General features: G+C 39.5%; 1 protein-coding gene and 1 non-coding gene across 2 annotated transcripts; one reads left to right on the plus strand and one right to left on the minus strand.

The window, feature by feature from the left end:
* Positions 1–1,646: 1,646 nt before the first annotated feature.
* On the minus strand, positions 1,647–19,266 carry LOC131219331 (CRM-domain containing factor CFM9, mitochondrial). The gene is made up of 4 exons (XM_058214412.1): positions 19,099–19,266; positions 18,712–18,988; positions 5,684–6,085; positions 1,647–3,036 (listed from the first exon to the last, which is right to left on the minus strand). The coding sequence occupies exons 1-4, from the start codon at positions 19,167–19,169 to the stop codon at positions 2,098–2,100; spliced, it is 1,689 nt and encodes a 562-aa protein (XP_058070395.1). The 5' UTR covers positions 19,170–19,266; the 3' UTR covers positions 1,647–2,097.
* Positions 6,531–6,632, plus strand: LOC131219641 (U6 spliceosomal RNA). The gene has a single exon (XR_009158288.1). It is a non-coding gene; the product is annotated as a U6 spliceosomal RNA (small nuclear RNA).
* Positions 19,267–19,958: the final 692 nt, after the last annotated feature.

A 19,958-nucleotide genomic window follows, 5' to 3' on the forward strand; every position in this document is an offset into this window, starting at 1 on the left:
AGTGGAGCATAAGCCTCATGACCTATCTATGAAAATTCCCCAGTTCAAGTGTTTACATGAGAAATAATACCAAGGGTACGCCTTGAGTCGATTTGAGATTAGCATTCAAATATCATTGAGAAATCAAAATTGCAACTTAAAAAAGAAAAAGAAAATAAAAGGAAAATGTAGTAAAATTGCAACTTAAAAAAGAAAAAGAAAATAAATGGAAATTGTAGTTTTCTTGAGAAGCATTTATCCAACGGTATGGGAAGTTGGGACTTGAGAGGGACAACCATTGTTGCCTCGACCATGGTCAGACATATTCTGGCTCAGGTTTATAGTTCAATACAATCCAAAATAAATTTTCTCATCAGGTTGGCTCAGTTTGTTTTTCAATTTGCCTGATTTGTAGCTTGTGTTCCCTTTGTTTGACGGGCTGTTATGATGCACTAGCTCAACATGGTTAGACCTTATTGGTATTTTTTATCTTTTCTTCTATAAACTGATACTTTATTAATTAGTGTGATCCAATTAGTACAGCCAGTAGAATTAATTCATATACAGATATTTATATCATACTAGTTACTGGTACAATATATATATATATATATATATATATATAGAGAGAGAGAGAGAGAGAGAGAGAGAGAGAGAGAGAGAGAGAGAGGAATGCTCACCTGTGCACCAGTTCTCACAAGAACTCGTGAGAACTGGTTTAGATTCTGCGCTCAGTTCGTATTACGGGAGATGAGTTCTGAAAAGGTTCTCACGAGTTCTAGCAAGATTTGGTGTGCAGGTGTGCATTCCTACACACACACACATATATAAGGTGGTACAATTTCATTTGAAGGATGAGTGGTACAATTATTCTTTTTAGTCATTATTGTGAAATCTTTTGTTTCTTTCATTTGAGTTGGACAAAAGTCATTAACATGCCTGTTCTCATTAAATAAAAATGCACATTTCGTTTCCAACAATGAAATTACTCATTTAATCTTGGTTGCGTACACAAAGTTCCTTTGTCAAATGCCATTATTTGACTTATTGGTTGTTATGAAATAAACTATTCTTCCAAGATCATGATTATGTGAGAATGGAATAGTTTTGAAATTAATTGTTCCGTGTGAACTTTAAATTACACTTTAAATTATCGGAATATAATTTGCATTAATTATTCTTATGCAAATAAAGACAACCTGCTCCGTTGACTGACCTCAGGTTGGGAAGGCAGTGGTGCAGGCATCACAATGGGCTGCATCTTTCAAAAATAAAAATAAAAATTTGCAAATAAAAGAACCAATAAAGCTAATTATACAAGTATTCTACAACCTATTATATATAATTAAAAATAAATAAATCTATATCAATTAGTTGAATAGTTATACACATTTGATTGAACTATATCAAACTAGAGCATTTCTCAAAAAGATATCTAATTACAAACTATGAATTCGAACTTGAATCAGTCAAACTGCAATTCAAGTAAATGTGGACTAGAAAGCTATATTACTAACAAATTAATGGCTTCCAAACAATAATCAATTAAAAATTGGCTATTTTGAATTCTGAAGAACATTTCATGCTCTTTGCAATGATATAAAAACCACCATTCACGAGTCAACGAAAAAAAGCCAACTATGGGAATGGTTGAGAAACTCAAAATGGCATCTCCAATGTAATGGATTTCCATGAAAAAAGGGACATCTATCTTAAATTAAGGATTTGTCAATGATAACATTGAAAAAGACAAAAAAGAGTGCAATTATACAATCCGAGTTTTACAACTCTTTAAATGATCAAAACATCCCCATCTTTAGAGGAATTAGTCAAATTTTGTATAGTACCATCCCAATTTCGAGTTGGTACAAGTGGTTTCCATGGCTTGGTGACCCGAGCCGTCGATATGAAAGGTTCGACCATAGACCGATCAGGGAACAAAAAACCGCCAAATTGGGAAGTACAGAAATGGTCAAAATTCAACTAAAAAGGTCCCACTTGTACAAACTGAAAACCCAACCTTCACTGTATATTTCAGCTGAGAATTGAATATACCTTATAACCTCTCCTAGATAAGATACATTTTTAGAGGAACTGCATACCTCCAGTTATCATAGGCTAATCACTGTCCCAAGTCTCATCAACCTGCTTTGGTGTCTTCATCCTTTTCCCATTCATGTCCTTTACCTCATTCACCTCACTCTCTTTGCCACTGTCACTGTCACTGTCACTGTAGTAATCATGATCACCCACTTTAGACACTCTCACATCCCGTTCATCCTCATCATCCGATCCCCACAACCCATCATCAGAACCATCTAATATATTATCAGATCCAGCATCCTCTCCAACACTCTTTCCTCTCAACCTGTCACCACCACTTCTCTGAAAAGCTTCCCTATGCCTAGCCCTGACCTCCTGTTTCCTGTCCACTGCCCTCGATACCATCAACTCATTATCTGAACCATCCACATCGCTGTCCAGACCAGCCAGCTTACCCACATCATCCGAATCCCATTCATCTCCACCCGACGCCCCATCACTTTCATCACCACTATCCCATCTACGTACATTTGTTGTCCTTTGCCAATCGCGTGTATTATTCCAATCTCTCCCTCTTGTCTCATCCTCTGAATCCCCACTTCCCGACATGGGACGCCTTCTGCCTCTGGACCCCACGTCTTCGTTGTTCCAATACCTTATCTTACTCGACTCTTCTTTTTCTGCAGCTTCCTCAGCCGCCCATTCCTGATCAGCTGCATCTTCAATTTCGGCTATGAATCTGTCAAGCTCCTCTTGGTCACTGTCCTCAGAAGGTGGGGCAGGGTCGTCATCTGCGTCAGGTTCGGAACTGGGCTGTTTGTCACCATGGAAGACATACGGGCTCCCTTGCTTCTCGTCGATTGCTCGGAAAAATGTAGATGCTACTCTTTGGATGCTGGCCATGGCAACAGGGTCCTCAGGATTTACACCCATACGCCGAAGTTGCTGCTCTAGCTTTTTTATGTTTAGTTTCTGGGAGTCAAGAGCTTGCTCGAATCTAGCCTTGAATAATGCCTGCATATTAATCAACGCAAGCATGCTTTCTTAAGGATAGTAGAAAGAAACTCCAATCAAATTCTACATTGCATGGTTGGCAACTACATGGATGGGCAAACTTGGAAATGAATTATAAGGTCCTTAGCCTCTGCAAATGTACAGTTTGTTGCAGGTTTTAAATTCTTCATATTGGGGGCCTGCGGTTCACTGATCAAGACATTGATCAGATGCGCCTCACTGTGGATGGGGAATTGCCCAAAAATCTCCCATATCAGAAGATCCTAGAGAACAATATTCTGGCCTTTTCTCTGCTAATGCAGACCTTAGGTATGTTTATCTTAATCCTCTATTTGCAGGCCATAGATGGAAGGTTATGGATCTTCCTATCTCAGATATTTCTTTTGCATCACAGCCAACCATAGTGGGACCCATAGATAAACGGTCAGGAACAACCAACTGCGGACCCACATGTACAATGGAGAATTGGGAGCATAAGCAAACTATAAATTTTCAGAGGCCAAAGACAATACACTTCACCCAACTATACCCCATAGAAACATGAGTAAATAAGAATACACACACACACACACACACTCACACACTCCCTCTCTCTACAATGTCCAAACAATTACCTGGACCATCATGTGTCCTAGACTCCTAGTTGAAGTCCTTGTCTAGATGAATAGACTAAGGTGTTGTTTGATAAACTGAAAAATAAGCTCTGAAAGTCAAGTGCTGAATTGTAATTTTGAAATAATTTTAGGGATATTTTAGTCAAAAGTGAAAAGAAATTTTAACACCACCACCACACTCAGCATTCAGCCTTCAGCATTAAGTGAAGGGAGGGGAGCTGAAAAAAGATCCATATTTTCAGTGAAAATTAATTTAAGCACTTGATAAATTGGATTTGCCAAAATATCTGAATCAGTGAAAATCTCAATTTTCAATGATAAGCACTGAAAATAAGTTTTATCAAACGGCCCCTAAGATAAGTTTACCAAGTATGCTTGAATCAATTTGATGGGTCAAAACACAGTTGGGCTTCCCAAGAAACACATCTACTAAAAGACATTAAAACAATATGACTAGTATATAATAAATAAATAAAAATGATAAAAAAAGGTTTCTCTAACATGTTATCATGGACATGGCAGTTTTTCTAAAGACAACACTGCGAAGGCTTCCTTGTGAGAGTAGGGTCTCGAATCCAGCTCTCCACCACATGCCAACAAGGCATATGCGTTCAAAGATCCAAGCTGTTCATGAGGTCATCAGGCAGGCCCCACTACATATCTCCCTGGCAGGAAATCAAGCCGGCCGAGTAATTGGGTGGGACGTGTGTTGAATGTCCATTGCTTGGTCATTTTTTACGCGCATACACAGCCAAGGTCTTGAACAGACCGGTTCAATTTTCAGGCTACAGGTTCATGGCTTATGACAGCGGGGCCCAGTGTGACAAATCTAGCAAAATTTCGATCAAATGATATTATCACAATACTACGCAAGATTGTCAAAATCTTGCCAGCTTTTTATAGTTCACAATTTTATTGCAAAATTACCACAATTTTAATGCAAATTTATTTAAGAGTTAAAATAATAATTTTATATCTATATTTTCAAAATTAAAATCATTAAATTATTTATAATTAAATTATCTTCAGCCGTGTTGTCAGAATAGTACAATTCGCGATTCATATGGTATCGTAAGGGTGTACGATTCAAATCAAAACGGAAATTGCAAATCTTAAATGATCATACGATTGCTATATCAAATCGTAAGATAATCATAGAATTGCATAAATGGGCCAAAAATTACATTAAAAAAGAATCAAGATGTTTATTTATATTAATTTTTTCTTCCTTTTATCCTTTTTCTTATAAAAAACGCAAAAAGGCCCTCACGCTTATTCTTTTTTTCTACCTTCTTTTTGCCCATTTTTTCTTCCTTTTTTAAATTCCTTTTTACAGTTTTGTCATTTTACACATGATATGCATATTGTATGCATGTTCTCAATTGATAAGATTATGATATGCGATTACTTTTATGTTGTACATTGATGGGAAATAGATTATTGATGAATTTTATTTTTTTCCTGATTTATTTGCATTTTTCAGATGTTTTCGATTGTTTTAAGAAATAAAAAGGAAAAAGAATAAAGAAAAAGAAATCTTATGACTTGTGACTCGATGTGATTCAACCCCTATTACAATTTGCAATACAACAATGATTTTGACAACATTGATCTTCAGTGAGAAAAAAACATAAAAATTTGAAAATCTCTCAAGAAATTCGCGGGCCGAGAAATTGCTAAGAACGAGATTGGTCACTATTGCAGTGCCCACTTGATGAAAAGCCTAGATCTCTCACTCACATGCCACATCAGGATGCATGACGAGAGAAAAATACAACTCCTGCAGCGAGCATCGATGTTTCCCTATAAACATTAGTGTCCTTGTTACACTACCTCAGTATGGCCAAATAAATTAACTGAAAGTTGAGAAGCAGCATCCTTCAAACCAATTTGAATGATCAAAACCAACTCAAGCTTCCCTAAATCTTGTGGAGAGGACTCCAAAGCAAAAGCATGTCAATGCATTCCCACTACCCATGAAATGGTTATGTGAAAATGTATAACAACAAAGGACATCACCGATCATCACATACCTTCCTTTTAGTCAGGGTGTTGATGGGTATCAGATTCTTCGGCTGCCTATAGTTTCTGCCACGGAACATGATAATTGTTTTCACGTCGTGTACATTAACCACAATACCACCACTTAATCTTGCAAGCATGGTCGCCATCTCTCTGATTTTTTCCTTTGGGAAGTTATCACAACAAACTTGCACCGTCTCATGGAACTTCCAATGGAGATGCATGTTTTGGACAACACCCCCGAAGACTCCACGGACACCAACAGGCACGTAATTTCGGTTCCTGAAGCCAATCTTCTTGTAGGCCTGGAGCTGCTCTGAAGTCAGCAGCTCAGGGTCATGCCGAGGAGCTGGTAGCTCTGGTAGCTCATACTTCTTGAGTTTTTGTAAGAGCAAAGCCACTTTCTTCTTGGCCTTCATACAAAACATAAGAAACAACAAACGGAATTAGTTGATGTGAAGATAAAAGAAATAATTAAATCAGTCAGTAAAATCAGATACTGATTTTGTAATTTATGATGACAAATTACAGAAGAGGTACTGGATGACATGTAAATTTTCTACCATTTCTAAAATGATGGTGAAGATGGTGACTAGTTGTCTACATCAATCCAAACTGCCCAAATTGTCAGATACACCAGCAATGGAGTCTATAGCCCAAATATCACGCCAATCAGAAAATCTGACAAACTGATATCACTCATTAAATTTGACACTTTGTTTGCCCATTTGATGGCCACCAATTGGATGGTCAAGGCAATCAGAAGTGTGAATTTTTGGGATATGTTGCACACATAATGGATCCACAATTTGAACAGTTGGACTGAGATACATTTATGATGTGGCTGCCGCTGAAGAAGTCTCTTCAGAGACATCTGATAAAATTGAAACGATACAGTGAAGATTAGCACGCCCCTGCGCAAGGAGGACAAGCACAAATCGAGAAATGGCTGCCATTTAAGAACTGTGGAGATAATCAAGCTCCAACAAGGTTGTAAGTCTATCAGTTGCCAGGGAAGTCTTACAGGGTTCAGGGTTGCAGTGTGCTCAAACAAAGTACCACTTCTCCAGAAATTAGGTGAATTTACAATAAAGCTCGGGTAAACGCCACACATGTGCCAGAATGGCAAGATAGGTCTAGGAACCAATACATTCATCAGAACAGGGCCCACTATATTGATGCCCTAGCTCAAGAATCAGGTTGATCCACTAGTCAGGTGGACACAGTTTGCAAACCAAATGTGCAGCTCTGAAAAACTTGGCTGAAGTTTTCTAACCCATCCACCCGTTTTGAATATTGGAGCCCACATACTGATTGAACCAGATTTCTTTTTTCTTTTTTTTCTTTTTGTCTTTTTTTTTTTTGGGGGGGGGGGGGGGGAGGACATGTAAGAGGTCGACCAATCTGATGGATGGATTACATCTCAGAAGTATGTGCCATGCTGGCACGTGTGGTGTGTATAGAAGCTTTATTACACACATGTGTGCTCTTAGCAAAGCTCATATATAAATATCATAGCTGCAAAGTAATCCATGGATGCATTCAACAGTACACCGGCCTACCACTCAAGGTTATAATTGCACAAGGGAAGCTGGACTAGAGGTTCATATACTCAAAACTCGACACGATTAACAAGGGCCTAGTGCAAGCAGACTTGAAATGAAATCGAATAGGTAACCTTTTCAAAGTTGAAAAGTTTGCAAGATGCAACCACCACCTTAGGCCCAGCACCAAGAGAGTTACGTAAATCTACTAATTTTTTTTACTGAAATTGAGATCAGAAACCTTGAGCTCAATGCCATCCAAGGGTCCAATAATATCTTCAACTCCTTGAAATAGCAATCACCCAAGCAAGGAATCTGAGGCTCCATTGGACAATGACAAATTCACGAAATCCACTTTTCTTTCTCCAACTAGTTCTTTCATTGCATCTCATTAACAACTCTGCATTTCACTGATGACTCCCTTGTGTTCTTTTCTATCAGCAACAAAATCAAATTTACTAAATTTTCCACACACACACACAAAAATTTAAAAAAAGGAATCTGCAATTGAGTTGGCTTACAGAGAATCATGCATGAGGGAAACCTCTAGAAAAGAAATCTGCAATCAAGTTGGTTTCATTGATCCTTTCCAAGGAAAGTTCCCTACGAATCTCCAACCACCCATATGGTCAGATTCATAGAGTTAACTTCAAACATCAAAGGACCCATGGATGACCTTTTGAAAAGGCAAATCCCAACCTTGAATGCACTAATTCCACAAGATTCGAGTCTCCATCTTCAGCGATCCAGAAGAATGCCAATCTAATTACAGCCATCATCCTTCACCATGCCTTCAATCCTAGGATGACTCCCCTGTGATTTTGCGACACTAAATTTGCGCAGGTGATATATTGCATGTGAAGAGTAATTCCTAAGCTATGCCATTATCAAAGTGAGGGTGGTACTGGTACCCTTGTACTAGAGACATGTAGTGCACCAAAAGAAAGTGTCAAGGTTTCCATCTCCAGAATTTATTTCAAACAAAATACATAATTGGTTGAGGTGTAGTTGGAAAGTTAGCCTATAATTGGACTGGAGAAACGGGTTGGTCATATCTAAGCTTTATCTCAACTAACTAGTGTCATCTAAATGAATCTTCCGCCATTCCACTCAGTCAAGGGCCATAACTGCAGTTAGACCATAGGTTCTTACCACCTCTACGCACATCCTTGTGGGCCTTCCCCTTCCCTTTTAGAGCATCAACTTGTACAAGCTCACTCTTTCTAATTAGTGCAGTTCTTGGTCTCCATTGCACATGATCAAAACATCAAAGTCGACTTTCCTCGTCTTATTACCTATTGGTGCTACTCCTAAGTTCCCTCAAATGCATTCTTTTCTACTTCTATCCTTCCTCCTCTTGCCGCTTATCCATCAACATCCTCATACCAGCTACACTCATCCTATGGACCTTTTGTTCCTTAATTGCCCAAAATTATGTCCCATCAAGCATGGCTGGTCTTATAGCTAGCCTATAAAATTTCCCTTTCAGTTTGAGTGGCACACGATGATTACATGAAACTCTAGAGGCACATCTCCGTCTCTTCCACCCAGCTTGAATTCTATGGGAAGCATCCTTCTCAATCTCTCCACTCTCATGAATTATCTACCCGAAATATCGAAAGTGGTCATTTTGGGAAACTTCTTGGTATCTCAACCCCTTCAAATGTATGCATTTCATGTTCAGAAATGTGGACAATGTGGAGGTTATACTCACATCAAAAACTTACTAACAAGGATCACTTTTTGTGTCCTACATCCCTGGATTTTTATGGTCCAACTTGGTTGGGTAAGATGGTTGAGCAGATAGAAACATTTTGGGTTTTCAAATCTGATATAGAGAACAATCTCATGTCATCATTGATGTGTATGTCTATTCCTAACAAAATTACTTTCCATGTTGTAGCCTGCATGCCTGGGTGATGTCAAGAGGCCAACGTCCATGCGTAGATTGCATAGAATATAGTAAAACCTTCTAATGTACATATGCATACTTAGATTTATTTAAATAAAACACACCATATGAAATTTTTTTAGCGAAAGATGACGCACTTATTTAGGGCCAAAGGCCGAAGAACAGAACAAAAAAAAAAAAAAAAACAATGCAACAACTATATAAAATTAAAAAATTAAAAACTAACCCTAACAGACCAGATCCTCAAAAACAGACTCAAGGGTCTCACACCCTGATATGCAAGAACACCCGATTACAGACCCCCACAGCAGAGCTACTTTGATTATGTAAACAACGGTGATTTCTCACAGACCAATAGCCCAAAGGATGGCTAGCAAGTAGCAGCGCCAATCTCCATCTAGAGGATCCAAGGGAACCCCATCCTCCATAATGCCATAATCAAAATAAGATCACCATCGAACCATGCATCACCTAGCACATATTTGAAGATTTAAGGATCCTGGATCAAAACACTTAGAAAAAGAGTGATGAATGGAAAGGTGGTCAATAGATTCCTTAGTGCTTGGGCAAAGAGGACAAATGTTTTGCAGGACGAATGATCTCTTGTGCAAGTTGTGGATGGTCAACACCCTGTTTTGACCAACTAGCCATGCAAAAGCTGCTACTTTCAAAGGGGCACCATACTTCCATAGAAAAGCCACATGACATGTAGCACGTTTTGGTTGGATTGAGACAGCACCAAGTATAATGAGCTCACTGAGAAAACGCCAGACAAGCGAATCCTTCAAACCCAAAGGAAGGCAAAATCCTCTATAGATGACACAACAAAACTACCAAATCATCGAATTCCAACTTGCTCAAATCTTGACGACCGGGGAAGCCACACTCCCCCGGAATCCTAGGCTACAAAGCAAAGTGACAGAAACGTTAGCCACCGAGCAAAGGTTAGCCACGGTAGGAAAGGATGATCAAAGCAAAGAGTCTCACACCAAACATCCTCCCAGAATCTTACCCTAGTACCCTTCCCAATAGCAAAACAAAAACCCCCCAGTTAGTAACAAACCCACTCGAGCAACAAACTTCCAAAGAAAAAAGCCCTATAAAGAGACGAATTCTTGATCCACCATCCCATAGAAGAGGATCCATACTTGGCCACAACAATCCTTCTCCACAAATTGGCCTCCTCAACACCGAACCACCAGACCTACTTACCTAACAGGGCCTTCTTCACCACCCCAAGGCACTTAATATTGGCACCAAGGTATTCAAAACCGGTTACGTAACAGTAACGGTCATAACCGTTACGCATTACGGGGTCGAAACAGCCGTAATGGCCTTTACAGAAAAGCGGGCCATAATGGTCCAGTAACAACATTTTTCAAAAAATAAAAAACGGCTGTAACGGCCGATACGGAGGCTCTAACGACCGTTACGGCCGGTATCATAATGGTAACGGTGGTGGCCATTACGGCCACCGTTACCGTTTTGGAACACCTTGGCTAGCACCCCCCTTAGGTGAAATTTCCCACTTAACGCACCACCTTGCCATAAGAAATCCCTCCTTAATCCGTCTATTCACGCAAGGACAAACTTAGGACATTAGAACAACGACAAGGCAAAAATGGGAAGATTGGAGAGGGAAGCTTTGATCAAGGTGATCTTACCATCGACAGAAAGAAATTTACTCTTCTAAGGAGAGAGATTCCTCTTCATTCTCTCAACCACCCTATCCCAGGTGTAGACCAGGCTTGCCTAAGCAAAGAGGAAGGCCCAAATAGTTCAAGGGAAAGGAACCTACTCGACAACCAAAAACACCTTCTAAGCATGAAACCTCCTCTTAAGAGATGTTAATACCTAATAGCTCACTCTTAACAAAGTTAATATTAAGGCCAAACACAACTTCAAACCACCTTATAGCAATACGCAAATTGGCCACCATAGATTAATTGACCTCACAAAACATAAGGGTATCATCAGCAAACTTAAGGTGGTTAATCACCAAAGTGAAATTAGCCGCCTTAAAACCCCTAAAAATACCCCTCTATCAAACCTTTGGATAAGATTTTACTAATAGCTTCAACCACTACAACAAATACGAAGGGGGAAACAAGATCCATTGGCGAAGACCACGGGAAGATTAAAAGAAGCCAAACAAAGAACTGTTAATCAAAGTGTTCTGTATCCATTACGATACGACTGTCAAGGCCAATATGTATGGGTAATAGTCATGATTGTTAGGCGATACGGAGATGAAACGGGGCATTTGATTTTTGGGGACCATACCAGCCGTTACGGGGTATAACAATCGCTACCCTTGTAATGGTCGAAAAATGACCAATTTTTTCTATTTAAATTAATTTTTCTCCACATTTTCCCACTTTTCTTATTCCAAAAACTTTCCCAAATTATTTTACAGCAGATTTCGACTACTCTTACTATGATTTTTAGGATTAAAACCATATATTGAAGCGATTTGCGCGAATTGAAGCTCTAAGGGTCATTTTTTCAAAAAATCGAAAAAAGTGGTATTTATGCCATTTTCCTTATTTTTAGTTCCGACTTCTGATGCTTGATTGTGATTTGTAAATATTAGTGACACATAACTATGTTCATAAATTCACGAGACAACCAAAAACAACACTCTCACTAAAGAGTGGACCATTACGCTATCATATTTGGAATATTTAAATTATTTTAGATTTTCTAAATATTTTTCTAGAATTTTTTAGGCAATAAAAATTTTCAACTGTCATAGGGGTTGTAACGGTTGTTATGTCCTCGTATCGGCCGTTACAACCAATACCCGTATCGATAATGGTGGTGACCGTTATGACAACCGTTACCAATACAGAATACCTTGTCATTAATTGGCACCAAATATTTAACTAAGGAAACACACGACTAGATCCAACTCCTCCACTGCGCCCTAAAACCTAAATGAGTCAACATATAACCTAAGAATGACCAATCAACATCGTCATAAGCTTTTTCAAGGTCCAACTAATAGATTGACAAATCAAATTCAAGACTCATGCATCTCAGTTGACATGCTACTAGAATTCTATTCTTCACAGAAGACACGAAGTGAAGTGGATGCTAGGAAATTATTGCCAATGAATGGGAGAATTAATGCAAAATCTCTATAATTAGATCACAGCTAACTAAATTTATGCAAGTTATTGGGTTAACAATTTGGAAAGCTCTCAAAAAAATCTTTTAAATCACAAAACAGTAGTCTACGACAATCAACAAAATGGATTTAGGCCATTTTTGGAAGCATGATTGAATTAAATTGCAATTTACTCCAATAAAGATGAAATATCCAAATTGTAACCACCTTCATTAGCCTTCATATTGAGGGAGATGGCTCCAAATTGCAGTTCTCTTGCAGATATCTTCCCTACTTTGGCTAGAGTGTTGAACATTCTTTTTGCCATGGCTAACTGCTGCTCTGCTTATGTTTCAGGATCTTGGTGTCCTCCTTGTAGAAGAGCTCTTTCAGATAATGAAGTGATGAGCTATCGGAGTCGTTAATGCTTCTACGCGGGATTCGCCCGATCCCTGAGTTGGACGATTCCTTTACTTCGATGCTCACATCTTCTAGTCGATTCTCCTCCAAGTCTTTCAGGCTACATATCAAGAACCGTTGCTCCTCATCTCACACAAAGTTCCCTTCATTCTTTTGGTCCTATGGAGCCCCCCCGAAGGTCTTAACTTTCTTCTAGATCCTTGCTAGAAGAAGGATCCTTACAGTGGACAACTTACAACGTCAGGGAATGCTCTTGTCTAATGTATACCTATTACGTTGCGAAGATGGGAATCCATTCCACACATTTTCCTGCACTGCCCATTTGCAGTTGAGGTTTGGTCTATTATCTTCCTCAAATTCCACACCCCTTGGGTGATGCCAAGAAACATTCAGGACTTGCTATTTGTTTGGCATGGTGGAGGCACTGGCAAAGACTTTAAGGTTGTCTAGCGTCTGACGCTCATGGCCTCCCTTTGGAACATTTAGCTGGAAAGAAACCTTCACTACTTCAGAAATTTGTCCTCCTGCCAAGGTCTCCGCTCAAATATTAAGGGATGTGAAGGACTAGTCCTCTAATCTCAACCTAACCGACAATTTTTTCACTTCTTCTCTCCTGGATTAATCTTGTGATTTGGGTTGGAAGTCAGCTTGAGCTTCTGGTTCTTCTAGGGAAATTTTTATTTCATGTTTTTTGTGGGGGTCGTGGCCTCTTGGCCTTGGGCAGTTCCTGTATAGCTTTGTTTACCTTTTTTTTTTCCACTTCTCTTTGGCTCAAGTTGTATTCTGCTGTCTGTTCATGTTACATAGAGTTGTATGGTGGTTTTAGGTTTGCTTTTGCTTTTGTTTTCTCTTCCTATATATATATATATATATATATATATATATATATATATATATATATATATATATAGAGAGAGAGAGAGAGAGAGAGAGAGAGAGAGAGAGAGAAGCAAACACACACATATATCATTCATTAAAAGGCAAAAAAAAAAAAAGCAGGACTCAAGAGGTGTAGCTCAAATTCAAGTGCTAGGTCCTCATTTTGAATACTAGGAAATGCCATGTTGTCTAGTCCTTTCCTTTTCGAATGCACCGAAGTTTCAATAGTCTTTCATCATCCATATGGATCATGGATATGATCCCTTGATCAGAGATGTTATGGTAGGTTGGTTGCATCAATTCCCCCCTGCTTGTAAAAGAATCACTCTCTAGTTCTACTTTCATGGTAGTCTGTCACCATCATCCTCCTTTGCATTGCATGCTCTCCTGCTGTGTACAGTTTGATGATGTAATGCTTTGCATTAGCCGGAAGCGAATTTCCTATAGCCAGGGGGTTACAGGAAGCCCCGACAACCCTAAGCTGTGGGGCCCACCACAGTGTCCATGTGATACCCATTCTGTCCATCAGTGTCGCCAGTTTATGTTAAGACATGAGCCCAAAAATGAGGCAGATGCAAAACTCAAGTGGGCCACACCACACCACAAGAAATGGTGAGGATGGAAATGCCCACCGTTGTGGGATGTTTATGTGCCATACAACTTGTTCATAAGGTGACTCCCACCAAACATAACTATCAGCTTGATCAAAAACTTATATGGCCCTGAAGAACTTTTCAATGGTGGCATCCAATCCTCACTGTTTCATATGGTGTGGCCCACTTGCGTTTTGAATCTGCCTGATTTTTTAGATCACCTCCCAACCCGAGCCAGTGCAACTGATAGACCGAGCAGATACAACACAAGCATCACAGTGGGCCCCACAAAGCTTAGGATTACAGGAAATTCGAGTCTGCATCAGCCCAACATGACTTTAGCCAGACTGTAGCTCACGTTGCTTTTGCTTGGGCTTCTGTGCAAACCCAAACTTTCTGTCATGTCTTTGATTTCCTTTCCAGTCCTCAAATTGTTCGTTCTGATCTTAGTGTCACAATTGACATATCCACGTTTACCTAGATGCACACCATAAACAATTTCACTAATCAAGCTATTAATCTTTCTGTCAATTTCTCCGTAGATCTTACTTTTTATCCTTCCGTCAATTCATTTTCTAATTCTTCTACCAATTCATTGATTGATCCATCAGTGGAATCTTCAATTGACCCATCAGTGGGTCCACATTGGACTCAAGAGTCAATACACCAGTGGATCCAGTGGTGGATTCATTAGTCTATCAACACAACAATGGATTCTTTGTGTTCATTATCTCAGGTGTTGAGACTTTCTCCAAGCACTTCATTCATTAGTTCTTCAGGCTGCCTTTCCTCCTCATGAGGCTTAGATTCCGTCATAGACTCATAGTAGCATACTGGCTCTGTTTTCTCACCATAGAATGAGAACCAATGGGATCATTGTTTATATGACAACTATCAATAATGTCTTGGAGCTGTTTATTGGGGTCTCTCACCAGTCACTGTGATGTTCTACTACGAGTAGGCATCTCTGGATAACTTATGTAACGAGAGAGAGAGAGAGAGAGAGAGAGAGAGAGAGAGAGAGAGAGACCATTGTAAGGAGCATAGGAACAATAGCTTCTCATGGAAATCTCAACAAGTGCTTCAACCGGTTACTGGGTATAGATTGGTTGGGCAATAATTTGGACTGATTAAGGGTTGCATAGGAGCTGGTTAGAGGTTGGTTGTAGGTGCATTTGGGGACTGTTTTTAGAGGCAAACAATGGGGCTGAGGTAAGGTTCAATTTAGGACAAATTTACGGGCAGGTTAGGAGCTGTTGTAGGTTTAAAAAGAGTCAGGATTTGGGGCTCTTTGGGGGATTATTTATGGGTTTTAAATGGGGATGAAATAGGGCTTGAATTAAAGGTAGTTTGGGGGCTCTTGGGACTGGGTAAGACTTGAGGTTTGTGAATTTAGGTGGAATATCCACAAAACGAGATCCAATGTGGTCTTTGTTTATACGACAACTATCAATGAAGTCTTGTAGCTGTTCATTGGTGTATCTCGCAAGTCACTATCCCCCTCAACAGCTCATTAACTTGTGTCCCCATCATCTTAGAACTGTATGATGTCCTATCATCTCTGGATAACTGGACAGGATGGACTGACGTAAAGAGAGGTGGAATGTGGAAAAGAATTGTTGCAAGGAGTATAGGAACAATAGCTTCCCGGAGACATCTCAACAAGTACTAAAACGGGTTACTGGGGGATAGACTCATTAGGGAATGATTCTGAGTAAGGATTGCTTAGGCACACTGTTATCATAGTTGTAGGATTCACGATTACCAATCGTACCATTTGTATTGTATTGAATGGGTGCATGATTCAAATTTTCAAATCGTACACTCAAACTGCAAATCCTACATAATCATACAATTGTCATAATAGGTATTGTACTGAATTGTAAGATAAACAGGGATTACATAAATGGCGCACAAAATTACCTGGAAGTAACTCATTTCTGTCTTTTGAGGGGGATAGAAAGGACATTTGGGGATTTTTTATATTCATAAAAACCCAAAACAAAGAAAGAAGAAGAAGAAGAAGAATCCTTTACTATAATGACATGTATACCGTATACATCATGTTCTCATGTGATAATATCATTACATTGATTACTTTTCTTGCTGTATGCTGATGGGAAATGGATGAATGATTTGTTTAATTTTTTTCTGATTTATTCATATTTTCGTCAGATGCTTTAAAGAAAATTAGAAGAAAAAAAAATCTTATAAATTACAATATAATGTGTGATTCAAAACAATTAGACTATTATTACAATTTACAATATGATAACGATTTTGACAGGATTGCTTAGGCATAGCATAGGAACTGGTTAGAGGCAGGTGTTTAGTGCAGTTTGGGGACTGTTTTCGGAGACAAAAAGGGGATGAGAAAGGTTGAACTTGGGAATAATTGATGGGCAGGTTCGGAGCTGTTCTAGGCTTTAAAAAAAGAGTGACAATTAGGGGCTCTTTGGAGGACCATTCGTGGGTTTTAACTGGGGCTGAGATGGGGCTAAGATTAAGTGTAGTTTAGGGCCTGTTTTGGGACTGGGTAAAACTTAAGGCTTGTGAACTTAGGTGGAATGTGAACTGTAGTTGATGAAGTAGGTTAGATTTGGGCAACAATTGATAGAATAGACTAGAGTTTAGGTTGAGAACCACCTTCAATTGAGAATTGGATCAGAAAATAGGCCGCAGTTAGGTTTCTGAGTGGGAATCTTGGTCACAGTTAAGAATTGAGCTGGAATAATGGTAGAAATTAGGAATATTGTTTGGGTTTAGAGGAATTAAGGTTTGGGTTATGGCTTTGATTGTGGTTTCTTTGGGGTGAACTGCTTCTACAATTTAGGGTTTTGGGGTTGAGTAGGGGATGGGATAGTAAAATCAATATAGGGTTTGCAGGTTTTGGGGATTGAACAGATCTAAGAATAGGGGAAAAGTGAAATTGATACCCAAAAGTGATTCTCAATGAAGCCAAAGAAAAGATCAAATTCCAAGAGAAGAACTTGCTCTGAAACCAAAAACTGATGCACTACAAAGCAAAATTACCAATAGATTCTATGTCATCACACCACTAGACAAAGATAGGATTTTGGCATAACACAACTAGTTTTAGAAGCATCATACCCACAATCTTCAGCCATCACAGGTTAAAAGAAAAATCATTAATCATTAAGAAAATAACCATGCCTAAAACCATATGTATGGATATGTATTTATATTCCTTTGTCCACAAGCTTTCCTAATGTAACTAAAACTCCCAACTCTTTCCTTGCTAAGAAAGTTTAAACAGAAAACTACTAACATCAAGAGAGAGAGAGAGAGAGAGAGAGAGAGTAGGCCAAACATCCATGTGTATGGATGAAAGTGGACATGCATGACCATGTACATGAGTAAACAAAGCACATACGGATACTGCACATGTATGCATGCATGTGTGAACAGTGCACATGGTGGGGTCCATAACCCGATCAGATCACCTGTGGTGCCCACCAATCTAACAGATCACCTGTTGGGCTCATAGATGACACAGTCTCTGGCTGCCTCCTTTTGGTCATCCATAAAAAGCATGAGTCCCATATCTTGATCTAAGATATGATGGTGGGGGTTGGTGGCACCAACAACCCTACTTTGGTTGCTTGCTATTTGGGGCGTGCACTCAATAGTTGGGCTATGGGTCAATACTAGGTGGAACTGCATTGGCCTTTGTGTGGTGTCAATTTGTGCCTCCGCCATGACTGGTTTCAAGAACATGGGTAAAGAGGGAAGTTGATGTCTAGAGGGTAGCCAATCGTAAAACTTCTTGCAAATCTACCATTTAAAAGCCAAACCAAAATTACTAGGTGATGATTGCCTTCTGTTTTCCCAAGGGGTCGTTTGGATGGTGGTAAATGGGGCAAGTAGTAAATGATTTACTAGCAAATCATTTACTACTTGTGTTTGGATGCTCTAATTTGCTTTGTAAATGATTTACTAGCAAAGCCCCATTCTCATTTACCAGCTAAAAGGTGAGTTTTCATTTACTAGTAAATAAGGAGATGGCAACAGCTCTATTTTTTGAATGAAAGCTTATAAACCAAATTTCATTTACCATTTACAGGCTATCCAAACATTGTAAATGATTTACTAGTAAATCATTTACAGCTTAAAGCCAAACAGACAGGCTGTAAATCATTTACAGCCTTTAAGTGATTTACTAGTAAAGCATTTACAACGTAAACCATTTACCACCATCCAAATGACCCCAAATGTTCATGTCATGATTGGCAAAATAGGAATTGCACAGCCGATTCCAAATAGCTAGGACAATGCTATATGCTGATTATGATGTATTCATTTGTCATGATGCTACATATCCATCCACAACGATTTGCAACATAGAATTCTTAGAGCCAACCCTAAGTAACATAGTCATCGACAAGAACCTAATCGAGCGCAATTTCATAACAATCAAAATGTTCAGCAACAGCCCGGAATTGGATTCTATGCTATTGAGAAAAGCAAGGAAAAACAAAGATAAATAAGAGCCGTTTGCTTCAACAACATAAAAAACATTGGAGAAATCATGGCTCCCTATGCAAGAAAACTACAAACTTACTCTTCTAAGGCTGTATATGAGTCTCTCTTCATCTGTCATCAGTTTCTTTCTCAGCTTCTTTGCACGTCTGATCTCCCTTAGGGTCTTCCCTGTTTCCCTCCTCATCCGCTTCTCCACCTTACTCCGCATACTCCTCCCTCTCGTTGTTGACATCGACCGGGACCCATGAAGATAACCTAATGAGGAGATGGAAGAGAAGTTTACTTCATTCACCGACCTCGGTTTAATGATATTGCTTTCGTAACAATGTGAAGAAACACCTCTTAATAGAAAATTCCTGCATAAACAACACGAGGAAAAAAATTCAAAAAAAATGAAAAAGGAGTGAAGCTAAAAGCAGTGTTTGTGATTAAAATAAATAAAAATAAAAAATAAAAAGATGGTTACTGGTTTTGGAGAAGCGAAATGGTCTTCAAACAATGTCTTTGGATGTTCCTCATCGCCCACATGGTTGGCATTTAGCATCATTCGCAAGAATCTATAAGCATTCAAGAATGCTTAATATTTTCAAAAGGTCGGCTTGCATTTCCATGGACTTCTTTGGATGGACTTAATACACTGAGAGAAAACCCTTGTACCCTATGCCTACATAATTCAAACAAAACACCCATCAGTAGGGTGCACACGGGTCGGTTCGGTCCGGTTCTGGGGTTGAACCGAACCGTTCCTATTCAAGGATTTTCGGAACCGGACCGTTAAAAACCGGTTCAGTTCCACGGTTCTCGGCGAGAGAGGGAGAGAGAGACTCTTGAAGTAGAAATCAGACGACAGCTCGAGGGCGAGAGAGATGGGTTTTATGTGAGAGAAAGATGGGTTTTGTGAGAGAGACACTTACAGTGAAAATCAGAAGCTGGATGATGGGTCGAGGGCGAGAGACAGAGAGTTGCAGTGGAAAGCAGACGGTGAATAATGGCTCGAGGGCTACGGCCAGCCGCTGGTAGAATCCAGCGGTGCTGCTGTTGCGTCGCAGCAGCAGAGTCCTGGGCCCTGGGCAATTGCACGCAGACGGCGAGAGAGAGATTGGGCCCGCACGCACGCACTCACTGAGACTTGAGACGGCGAGAGTGAGGGAGAAGGCGGGAGAAACAGATTAGGGTTTTCTTTTTTTTCTTTTTTCTTTTTTGGTTTTAATCTCAAGTTCGGATCAACGGTTCGCCCCACAATTCGGATCAACGGCACGGGCCAAGGTTCGGATCAATGGTTTGGATCCACGGTTCGGTTCGGTTCGGTTCCACGTGCCCCTAAAC

This window comes from Magnolia sinica, chromosome 11, assembly GCF_029962835.1.
Source record: "Magnolia sinica isolate HGM2019 chromosome 11, MsV1, whole genome shotgun sequence".
NCBI classification, from domain to species: Eukaryota; Viridiplantae; Streptophyta; class Magnoliopsida; order Magnoliales; family Magnoliaceae; genus Magnolia; species Magnolia sinica.